Source organism: Balaenoptera physalus, assembly GCF_965194825.1.
Source record: "Balaenoptera physalus genome assembly, chromosome: 16".
Classification (NCBI taxonomy): domain Eukaryota; kingdom Metazoa; phylum Chordata; class Mammalia; order Artiodactyla; family Balaenopteridae; genus Balaenoptera; species Balaenoptera physalus.
The window spans coordinates 70,538,415-70,550,975 of NC_138898.1; the positions used below are offsets into that span (position 1 = coordinate 70,538,415).

Genomic DNA, 12,561 nt, shown 5'->3' on the forward strand with positions numbered 1-12,561 from the left:
CTTTTAATTTATTTTTTTACTGAAGTATATAGTTAATTTACAATGTTGTGCTAATTTCTGCTGTACAGCAAAGTGACTCAGTTATACACATATATACATTCTTTTTTATATTCTTTTCCATTATGGCCTATCCCAGGATATTGAATATAGTCCCCTGCACTATACAATAGGACCTTATTGTTTATCCATTCTACATAAAATAGTTTGCATCTACTAACCCCGAACTCCCAACTCATCCCTCTCCCACCCCCCACCCCCTAGGCAGCCACCAGTCTGTTCCCTATGTCTGTGAGTCTGTCTCTGTTTCATAGATAGGTTCATTTGTGCCATATTTTAGATTCCACATGTAAGTGATACCATATGGTATTTGTCTTTCCATGGAGATTTTCTTAAAGCTCCCCAGGTGATTTCAATGTGCAGCCAAGATTGAGAACCACCATATTAGGTGAAAGGCTGATGGGAAACTTTATAAAGGAGGCGGTGGAGGAGTAGCGAGCTGAATCACACTGACAATGCCTGAACCCACTGATCAATCTTAATGAAAAAAGATGACCGGACAGTATGTGCCTCCTAATATGGCACACTCTGAGGGACACAGTACCTGCAGTTTCCTGGGAAGTTATCCCAGCTGAATCTAATCAAGCCTCTAGCACAGGGGGACAGGAACAAGCTACATACACCGTTGGATTTTACAGGCCTGTCCTCTCCCAACACAGCATCATCATTTTACAGACCATATTCTGACCTTGCCCCCATTTCTCTTCTCTATTTTTCCTGGTTTCCCCTCATTTCTCTTGTATAAGCCTGCCACAGAAAGGACATAGGGGAAGGAGAAAAGATGCTAGAAAGGGGTCATGAATTGAGCTTTGACAATAACAATAATTTGGGTGTAGGAACCTGGAAAGGGTACCAGTTCATTTCAGCGCCTTCCTCTGATTGCCTTTGAGGAGAAGTGCTGGCTTTCTAACCGGGTCAGGATACATGTCAAATTCCTCAGCTTTCACAGAACTGCCGACTATGTCATTTGCATTTCTGGTATTCTTTCTTCATTCAGCAACAGAGAAAACTAAAGCTTTAAGATTCCCCAACAGAAAAGAAAATGAATCTATTTCTGTCAACAACTCACACCCTTTTATATGCACAAACACTTTCTGGAAAGATACACAAACTGTTAGTAGTGGTTACCTCTAAGAGGGTTAGGAGGAAGATGTACCTTTCACTTTATGCCAGGGTTTCTCAACCCCAGTACTATTTACATTTTGGGCTGGATAATCTTTCGTTTGGGGGACTGTCCTGGGCATTGCAGGATAGTTAGCAGTATCCTTTGCTTCCATCTCCTAGATGCCAGTAGCACCCCCTAGTTTTGACAACAAAAATGTTTCCCCAAATGTCCCTTGAGGGGACAAAATGGAGCCACAGTCCTATACTTTTTGCATTGTTTGATTTGATTTTATTTTTTTACTACATGCAGCATTAATTACTCAAAATATTTAAAAATTGAAAGAAAAGAAAGAAGCGTAGCTGAGAGAAGCAACAGTCTGAGAAAATGGTCTAAGACAAAGGTGATAAACTAGCAGTCACTTGGCTAAATCTAGCCCTGGCTTAACCCTCATAAAGTTTTTAAGAAAAAATCTGAATGAGATATCAAGATTTAAAAATGGGTGATTTCTACCTTTCTGGTTCCTCTTGAAAAAGCAGATGATCTGGTCATCCTGAGATCACATAATCAGATGGCACAATGCACAAGAGCTGAGTAGCAGCTGCCCGCTTTAGGCAGGAAAAGAAGTCTTATGCTGCCCCAGCCCTGCCTTAGTCTGTTAACTGCTTGACCCTCAAAGCCATTTGAATTTGAGATTCCTGCTGTAAGGGACATGCTATTGTCATCCATCCATGCATTCTGGGCTTTTAATATTCCTCACACAACATTCTGCCCTTACCTGCCATTGGGTCTGCACCCGGAGACAACACGAATATCAATGGTGTGCAGCAGCTGGAATCATTGTAGGACCCCTGGAGATCAAACGTAGGGGCTTCAGTGTATACGTTTCCCATGTGTTCAGCAATGAACTTCCGAATGGCTGGAATCATTTTGTCAGGCCGCAGACATCGGAGGATCACCATCCTCTCCAAACCTTGAAGAAATTTCCAAGATCCAGGGAACATCTCCTCATGGGGCCAGGCTGAGTCATAGATGAGCTTCCATTCATTAGCATTTTGTTCCAAATGTTCCATGAGGCCTTTCAGTTTTGGCAACGCGGATGCACGAACCACTTCTGCCCACGCCTTCTCAGACAGCCATTCGGAAACTGGGTTGGGGAAGGGGTTGTCCAGGGCAACGCCTCCAGTTAGAAGAAAGTACCAAATTTCCTCGTTAATTTGCTTTTTCTCTTTCATGATGCCTATCGTCAAGAGGAGGGAGAAAAGCAGCTTGTCCTTTTCAAACAGAGAGCGGCAGACATTGTTGTAGATGCTTAGAGTGAAATGTTCAGTGATGTACTCAATTCGTAGCTCTAGTTCCTCGCTCCTCCTGCTATGGGCCAGGGAGTGCACGTAGAGGTTTATGAACCATGTCAGGGAGTACTGGTACATGGGTTCGATGTGGACCAGGTCAGAGATACAAAAGAAGATGGTGGCAGAGTGGACAGCCACTGGCTTGTAGCCCATCCGAGTCTCATCGATCTGCATTTCTGTCATTGAAGCAATTTCCTGTTTCTCAGAGATTTCTTCGGAAAGCAGTTTGGAGGAGGACAAAATTTTGATGGCAGTCTCGTCCTCAAGGATGTTGCCCTCAGAAAGGGAAAGGACCTCCAAGATCTTATCTTCAATTTCTTTTAGCTGCTTCTTGTTCTTGGCACTTTCCACAATCAACTTGTTCTTTTTCTCTTCCAGTTCTGGCTTCTCCTTGGCGGCCACGATGCCAAGGAGTTGATCTTGGAGGCCCAAGGGGGTGATCATAAAGTTGAGGAGACAGACTTTCACGGCAACTTCAGGGAGATAATGTGGGTTCCTCAAACGGGTTGTGAGGTATAACTTAAAATCCCTGGAATATTCAATGATGTTTTCACCAAGCCTCATGTACTCAACCCCTTGCTGTCTGAATGTGGACTTGAGCAAGATGGGTTCAATAAAGGCATCCAGCTCTTCCCCAACATTTTCTAGTAAGACCGGGGTACCAAACTGCAGAGCGCGTTGCAGCGTCCTCACATAGTTGGTATCCGAGAACCTGATGACTGACAGCCTGTTTGCTTTCTCCATATTCTTGATCCACTTATTGGCCTGCCCCTGAGGGTCAATCATTAAGGCCCAGCGCCTGGAATTGGATACAATGATGCCATTGTCAATGGAGAAGGAGTCAGTGGGCAGCCCAGCAATCTGCCAGGCACGAATTTTTACAGGGTCTCCTAATGTGTTGCTAAGACTAAAGTCACTGGAGCCGGGGATGACCTTGTCCTTACATTGGGCCAACCACCACTTTTGGCACTCAGCCCGATAATCCACGGTAAAGGCCCCCAGGTAAGCCACGGTCCCAGAGGACAACAACACATCCCCTGTCAGATTAGTATAGCGGACACCCAGCTGCCGGGCAGCTTCTGTCCATCTGTCCTTCTCTCCCCCAAGACCACTGATCAGTTTTTCTGCTCTGATCAACTTTTGGGAACAGATTTCAATGTTTTCCTCCAACATCTTTTTCTTGGTATTCATCTTTTCAAAGTCATCGTTCAGGGCCTGGAGGCGGCCTTCCACCAGCTTCAGCTCTGCTCGCTTCTGGTTCAGTTTTTGCATTTGTGTATCCAGCTTCCCCTCAGCCTCCTTCAGCCGCTCCCGTTTAGGAGCTACCACTCTGGCCACACGATCATACACCTCCATGGCCCTCACCCATTTGCACAGACCCTCACATGCAGATGACACATTTTTAATGACAGCCGGCTGGAAATCTGGGTGATCAATAAACCTTTCCCTGATCCGCTTCATGATCATTGGTGGGATGTTGTCTTTGTCATATGTCTTAAGACTCTCCAAGAATTTCAGATCTCCGAGAATCTTTCTTGATACCCCCCAGTAATCTTCTATCATTTTACCTGTTTGGGACAAAAAACAGAGATAAGACTATTATTAAGACATTCTGCCTGAAACTTAGAGCCCTGCAGTGGCTACTTCTCATATTTGGCAAAGAAAAAAAAAATCCAAGGTCTTACAGAGGATTTTTAGGCAGAAGATATGTTGTATGATACCATAATGATGGATACATGTCATTGCATATTTGTCCAAACTTGTAGAATGTGTAACACCAAGAATGAATACTAATGTAAACTATGGACTTTGGATATAATGATGTGTCCATGTAGGTTCATCAGTTGTAACAAGTATACCACTCTGGTGGGGGATGTTGATAATGAGGGAGGCTAGGCATGTATGGGAATAGGGGGTATATGGGAAATCTCTGTATCTTCAACTCAATTTTGCTATGAACTTACAACTGTTCTGAAAAAATAAAATCTTAATTTAAAAAAAAAGCCCAAGCTTCTTACCATGGTCTGGGTGGCCCACCAACCTTATCCACCTCATCTTTGCCTTGCTCCCGGTCTTCAGTCACAAGAACCTTCCTTCAATTCCTTGATGATCCCAAGTGCTTCGCTACCATGAGCTTTTCACCTAGGCTGTAAATGGCATCTAGATGGCTCCTGACCAGACTTCAGGCTCATTTTAAAAGCCATCTCTCGGGCTTCCCTGGTGGCACAGTGGTTAGGAATCCACCTGCCAATGCAGGGAACACGGGTTCGTGCCCCGGTCCGGGAAGATCCCACATGTCGCGGAGCGGCTAGGCCCGTGAGCCACAACTACTGAGCCTGCGCGTCTGGAGCCTGTGCTCCGCAACGGGAGAGGCCGTGACAGTGAGAGGCCCGCGCACCACGATGAAGAGTGGCCCCCGCTTGCCACAACTGGAGAAAGCCCTCACACAGAAACGAAGACCCAACACAGCCAAAAATAAATAAATTTATTAAAAATATATATATATATTAAAAAAAAAAAAAGCCACCTCTCTGTGGAGCATTTTCTTTCATCTCAGAGGCTAGAACATCCATTCTCTTTATAGCATTGACGGCAATCTGTGATTTTTTTTTGGTCTAGTTTTAATTGTCTGTCTCTCCCTCAAAGCTGTAAGCTTCTGGGGAGAACAAGATAGTGGAGTAGTATGACACTGAGCTCACTTCCCTCCATGAACATATCAAAAATACATCTACACGTGGAGCAAATCTCACTGAAAACCAACTGTAGACTGGCAGAAAGACTCTTCTACAACCAAGGCTATAAACAAGAGATCGGCATGGAGTTGGGTAGGAAGGGAGGAGAAGTAATCAGGTTGGGACCTGTGCCCCTAGGAGGAGACACAGAAGAGGAGGGGTATCACAGGCTTGGAGATCCTCCCTGGGAGTGAGGAGTTCAAACACATATTGGGCACCCTTGGGGTCTGGCACCAGGAAGATAAATTCCTTTAGCTGATTTGAAAACCAGTGGGATTTTTAGGACAAACTGAGACTCCACTCATAAAGAGTGCACACAAGCTTGTCTACTCCCGGGAACAAGATGAAGTAAGCAGATTGAAATTGCCTGAGGCACTGACCAGCTTCCCACCACTGCCCCAGTATGTGCCTGGCCTGCGCCGAGTGCCTGCTCCAGCTCCTCTAGCTCTGGTGTAGCTCCCCACTAGGGTGAAGGCTTCCATTGTTGAGGAGAGTGTGCACTTGTGGGGGTGGGGGTGGGGGTGGACAGAGCTGGTCCAGTCCTGGCACTGCATCTTAATGGGATGAGGGTATCCATTGCTGGAGCTCATGGAGGCAGTGGATCAGGAGCTGTCTGGAGTTCCGATTGGTGTGCTGGGACCATCCCAGCACACACCTAGCCCATACAGGCTGCCTACTCTGGCCTCCCTTGCTCCAGAACTGCTCCCCTCTGGGATAAAGGTGCCATTGATGGGAGGGGGAGAACACACATTTACAGAGAATGGAACTAGCTTGGACCCAACCTGCAGGGCTTCTGCTCCAGCACCATGGGACCTGCCCTGCCCCTGATGGGTGGTGATGACCACTGAGCATAGGAGAAGGCTCATCTCACACCTGGCTCTGGCTCTAGCCCCTCCATCTCCAGCCTCCTTCTCACCAAGGTGATAGCTGCCAGCAGACCCTGGGGAAAGATGTGACCCATACTCACTTCAAGATTCAGCTCTTCCACCAAAGCCACTGGGCACACATAGACTGCATAGGGACACTCCCACACAAGAACACTCCTTCGAGACTGGGATAGGTAACTGTTTCATGTAATTTCATAGACACAGAGACAGTTAAACAAATGAGAAGACAGAGGAATATGTTTGAAACAAAAGAACAAGGAAAAAACCCTAAAAAACAACTAACAAAACAGGAATAAATAATTTACCAGATAAAGAGTTCAAAGCATTAGTAATAAGAATGCTAACTGAACTTGGGAAAAGAATAAATAAGCACAGTGAAAATTTTGACAAGGAACTAGAAAATATAAAAAAGAACCAGTCAGAGCTAAGAATACAATAACTGAAATGAAAAACACAATGGAAGGAATTAACACCAGACTAGATGATACAGAGGAACACATTAGTGATCTGGAAGATAGAATAATGGATATCACCCAATCAGAAGAGAAGAAAGAAAGACAAATAAGAAGAAAAATAGAAAGCAATGTATGAGATCTCTGGAATAACATTAAATGTGCCAACATTTGAATTATAGGGGTCCCAGAAGGAGAAGAGAGAGAGAGAAAAGGGGCGAAATGTATTGGATGAAATCATGGCTGAAAACTTCTTGAACCTGAGGAAGGAAACAGATATCCAGGTCCAGGAATCACAGAGAGTCCCAAACAAGGTGAACCCAAAGAGACCCGTGCCAAGACATATAATTAAAATGGCAAAAATTAAAGAGAGGATTCTAAAGGCAGTAAGAGAAAAACAGAGTCACATACAAGGGAACCCCCATAAAGCTATCAGCTGGTTTTTCTGCTGAAACTTTGCAAGCCAAAAGGCAGTGAAATTATATATTTAAAGTGCTTAAAGGAAAAACCCTACAACCTAGGATGCTCTACCAGCAAGATTATCATTCAGAATTGAAGGAGAGATAAAGAACTTCTCAGACAAGCAAAACCTAAGAGTTCATCAATACTAGCCAAACCTAAAAGAAGTGTTAAAATGTCTTCTTTAAGTGGAAAAGAAAAGGCTATAACAAGAAGTAAGAATTTATAGGAAAGAGAAAATCCCACTAGTGAAGGCAAATATATAGAAGAGGCTGTGGATCAACCACTTAAATAAGCTAGTATGAAGATTAAAAGACAAAAATTGTTTAATCAATTATAACTACAATAAACAGTTAAGGGATAAACATGAAGATGTAAAGCATGACATCAAAAACACAAAACATGGGGGAGGGGAGTAGAAAAATATAGCTCATTTAGAATGTGTTCAAGCTTAAATGACTATCAGTTTAAGACAAGTAGATACAATTATAGGTCAACATATATGACCCCCATGGAAACCACAAATCAAAAATCTACAATAGATACACAAGAAATAGAAAGGAACATAGCATAAGACTAAAGAAAATGATCAAACCACAAGAGACTAAAAGAAGAAAAGAACTGAGAACTACAAAAACAACCAGAAAAGAAGTAACAAAATGGCAATTAAGTACATACCTATCAATAATCACTTTAAATGTCAATGGACTAAATGCTCCAATCAAAAGACACAGAATGGCTGACTGGATAAAAAAACAAGACTGCTGCTTATAAGAGACTCACTTTAGAGCTAAAGACACACAGACTGAAAGTGAGGGGATGATAAAGATATTTCACACAAATGAAAATGAAAAGAAAGTGGGGGTAGCAATACTCATATCAGACAAAATAGACTTTAAAACAAAGTCTATAACAAAAGACAAAGAATAGCATTATATAATGATAAAGGGATCCACATAAGAAGATATAACATTTGTTAACATATATACACCTAATATAGGAGCACACAAATATATAAAGCAAATATTAACAGACACAGGGGAGAAATTGACAATAATACAATATTAGTAAGGGACTTTAATAACACCCTACTTACATCATTAGACAGATCACCCAGACAGAAAATCAATAAAGAAACAGTGGTCTTAAATGACACATTAGGCCAATTGAACTTAACAGATATCTACAGGAAATTCCATCCAAAAACAACAGAATACATATTCTTTTCAAGTGCACATGGAATGTTCTCCAGAATAGATCACATGGTAGGCCACAAAACAAGTTTCAACAAATTTAAGAGGCTAGAAATTATATCAAGCATTCTTTCTGATCACAACAGTATGAAACTAGAAAGCAACTACAGGAAGAAAAATGGTAAAAACACAAACACGTGGAGACTAAGCAACATATTATTAAAAACCAATGGGTCAATGAAGAAATTAAAGAAGAAATCAGAAAACACCTTGAGACAAATGAAAATAAAAACACAGCTTTCCAAAACCTATGGGACAAAGCAAAAGCAGCTCTAAGAGGGAAGTTTATAGTGATACAGGCCTACCTCAAGAAACAAGAAAAATCTCAAATAAACAACCTAATCTGCCAACTAAAAGAGTTAGAAAAAGAAGAACAGTCAAAGCCTAAAGTCAGCAGAAGGAAGGAAATAATAGAGATTAGAGAAAAATAAATAAAATAGAGATAAGAAAATAGAAAAGACCAATGAAATGAAGAGCTGGGTTTTTTTTTGAAAAGATAAACAAAAATGATAAGCCTTTAGTTAGGCTCATCACAAAAGAAGAAGACAAAAATAAATGAAATAAGTAATAAAAGAGGAGAAATAACAACAGATATCACAGAAATACAAACCATCATAAAATAATATTATGAATAATTATATGCCAACAAACAGGGCAACCTAGAAGAAATGGATAAATTCCTAGAAACATACAATCATTCAAGACTGAATCAGGAATAAATAGACAATCTGAACAGACTAATCACTAGTAGTGAAATCAAATTGGTAATCAATTAAAAAACTCCCAGCAAACAAAAGTCCAGGACTGGATGGCTTCATAGGGGAATTCTACCAAACATATAAAGAATGGCTAATACCTATCCTTCTCAAACTATTCCAAAAAACTGAAGAGGATGGAACACTCCCAAATTCACTCCATGAGGCCACCATTACCCTGATACCAAAACCACACAAAGACACTGCAAAAAAAGAAATTTACAGGCCAATAATTCTGATAAATATAGATGCAAAAATCCTCAACAAAATATTAACAAACTGAATTCAACAATATGTAAAAAGGATCATACACCATGATCAAGTGGGATTTATTCCAAGGATGCAAGGATGGTTCAATGTCCACAAATCAATCAATGTGATACACCACATTAACCAAAGGAAAGATGAAAATCACATGATCATCTCAATAGATGCAGAAAAAGCATTTGTCAAAATTCAGTATTTATTCATGATTAAAAACGCTCATCCAAATTGGTATAGAGGGAACATATCTCAACATAACTAAGGTCATTTATGACAAACCCACAGCTAACATCATACTCAACGGTGAAAAGCTGAAAGCTTTTCCTCTAAAATCAGGAACAAGATAAGGATGCTCACTCTGGCCACTTCTATTTAGCATAGTATTGGAAGTCCTAGCCACAGCAATCGGACAAGGAAAAGAAATAAAAGGCACCCAGATTGGAAGGGAAGAAGGAAACTGTCACTATTTCCAGATGACATGATACTATATATAGAAAACCCTAAAGTCTCCAAGAAAAATAATAATTTTAACTGATAAATTTAACCAATAAATAACTGATAAATGAATTCAATAATGTTGCAGGATACAAGATTAATATATAGAAAGCTGTTGTTTTTCTATACATTAATAATGAAAGAGAAAGCAAGAAAATAATCTCATTAAAATCATGTCAAAAAGAATAAATACCTAGGAATAAACTTAACCAAGAAGTTGAAAGACCTGTACTCTGAAAACTATAAAACACTGATGAAGGAAACTGAAGATGACACAAATAAATGGAAAGATATCCCACGTTCTTGGATTGGAAGAATTAATATTGTTAAAATGTCCATATTACCCAAAGGGATCTATAGATTTAATGCAAAAACCTATCAAAATACCAAAAACAGAACTAGAACAAATAATCCTAAAACATACATAGAACCACAAAAGACCCTGAATAGCCAGAGCAATCTTGAGAAAAAAGAACAAAGCTGAACATATCACAGTCCTTGACTTCAGACTATATTACAAGGCTACAGTAATCAAGGCTACATTATGGTGTTGATACAAAAAAAAGATACAAAGATCAATGGAACAGAATAGAGAGTCCAGAAATAAACACACTCACTTACGGTCCATTAATCTACAACACAGGCGACAAGAATATACAATGGGGAAAAGACAACCTCTTCAATAAGTGCTGCTGGGAAAATTGGACAGCTACATGTAAAGAATGACATTAGAATATTTTCTAAGCTCAAAAATGGATTAAAAACTAAATATAAGACTGGAAACCATAAAAGTCCTAGAAGGAAACATAGGCAGAACACTCTTTGACATAAATCATAGCAATATTTTTTTGGATTCATCTCCTAATGCAAAGGAAACAAAAGCAAAACTAAACAAATGGGACCTTATGAAACTTAAAAGCTTTTGCATAGCAAAGGAAACTATGGACAAAACAAAAAGACAACCTACTGAATGAGTGAAAATATTTGCAAATGATATGACTGATAAGGGGTTAATATCCAATATATATAAACAGTTCATACAACTCTCTATTAAAAAAACAAACAATCCAACCAAAAAATGGGCAGAAGACTTGAAAAGACATTTTTCCCAAGTAGACACACAGATGGCTAACAGGCACTGAAAAGATGCTCAACATCGCTAATTATTAGAGAAATGCAAATCAAAACCACAGTGAGGTATCACGTCACACCTGTCAGAATGGTTATCATAAAACAGACCACAAATAACAAATGTTGGAGAGGATGTGGAGAAAAGGGAACCCTCAAATACACTGGTGGGAATGTAAATTGGTACAGCCACTATGGAAAACAGTATGGAGGTTCCTCAAAAGACTAAAAATTGATCCAGCAATTACACTCCTGGATATATATCTGGAAAAAACAAAAACAGTAATTCAAAAAGATACATGCACCCCCAAGGTTCATGGCAGCATTACTTACAATAGCCAAGATATGGAAACAACCCAAGTGCCCATCAAGAGACGATGGGATTAAGAAGATATGGTATACATATATACAATGGAATATTACTTAGTCATAAAAACAAATGAAATACTGCCACACAGCAACGTGGATGAATCTGGAGGCTATTATGCTTAGGGAAATAAGTCCAACAGAGAAAGACAAGTACTGGTATGTTATCACTGATATGTGGAATTTAAAAAACAAAACAAATTAATGAATATAACAAAACAAACAGACTCACAGATATAGAGAACAAAGTAGTGGTTACCAGTGGGGAGAGGGGAGGGAGAGGAGCAATATAGGGGCAGGCGATTATGAGGTATAAATGACTATGAATAAAGTAAATAATCTACAAGGATATATTGTATAACATAGGGAATATAGTCACTATTTTATTATAACTTTATTTTTTTAGATTGGCATCATTTTATTTTTTTTAACATCTTTATTGGAGTATAATTGCTTTACAATGTTGTGTTAGTTTCTGCTGTACAACACAGTGAATCAGCTATACGTATACATATATCCCCATATCCCCTCCCTCTTGTGTCTCCCTCCCACCCTCCCTATCCCACACCTCTAGGTGGTCACAAAGCACCGAGCTGATCTCCCTGTGCTATGCGGCTGCTTCCCACTAGCTATCTATTTTACATTTGGTAGTGTATATATGTCAATGCCACCCTCTCACTTCGTCCCAGCTTACCCTTCCCCCTCCCCATGTCCTCAAGTCCATTCTCTACGTCTGCATCTTTATTCCTGTCCTGCCCCTAGCTTCTTCAGAATCTTTTTTTTTTTTTTTTTAGATTCCATATATATGTGTTAGCATATGGTGTGTGTTTTTCTCTTTCTGACTTACTTCACTCTGTATGATAGACTCTAGGTCCATCCACTTCACTACAAATAACTCAATTTCATTTCTTTTTCTTGCCGAGTAATATTCCATTGTATATATTTGCCATATCTTCTTTATCCATTCATCTGTCAATGGACACTTAGGCTGCTTCCATGTCCTGGCTATTGTAAATAGTGCTGTAATGAACATTGTGGTGCATGACTCTTTTTGCATTATGGTTTTCTCAGTGTATATGCCCAGTAATGGGATTGCTGGGTCATATGGTAATTCTATTTTTAGTTTTTCAAGGAACCTCCATACTGTTTTCCACAGTGGTTGTATCAATTTACATTCCCACCAACAGTGCAAGAGGGTTCCCTTTTCTCCACATCCTCTCCAGCATTTATTGTTTGTAGACTTTTTGATGATGGCCACT

At 40.1% G+C, this 12,561-nt stretch overlaps 1 protein-coding gene across 15 annotated transcripts in view; it reads right to left on the bottom strand.

Moving 5' to 3' along the window:
• DNAH3 (dynein axonemal heavy chain 3) overlaps positions 1-12,561 on the bottom strand; it is a 209,385-nt gene that overhangs the window by 20,763 nt on the left and 176,061 nt on the right. For all 15 annotated transcript variants that reach the window (XR_014254974.1, XM_082430917.1, XM_082430912.1 and 12 more), the window contains one exon: positions 1,938-4,079. Coding sequence is in view for 14 of the 15 variants with exons in the window: in XM_082430917.1 (XP_082287043.1) it covers positions 1,938-4,079 (2,142 nt within the window). In the remaining variant the exon portion in view is untranslated. The remainder of the gene's footprint in view (positions 1-1,937; positions 4,080-12,561) is intronic.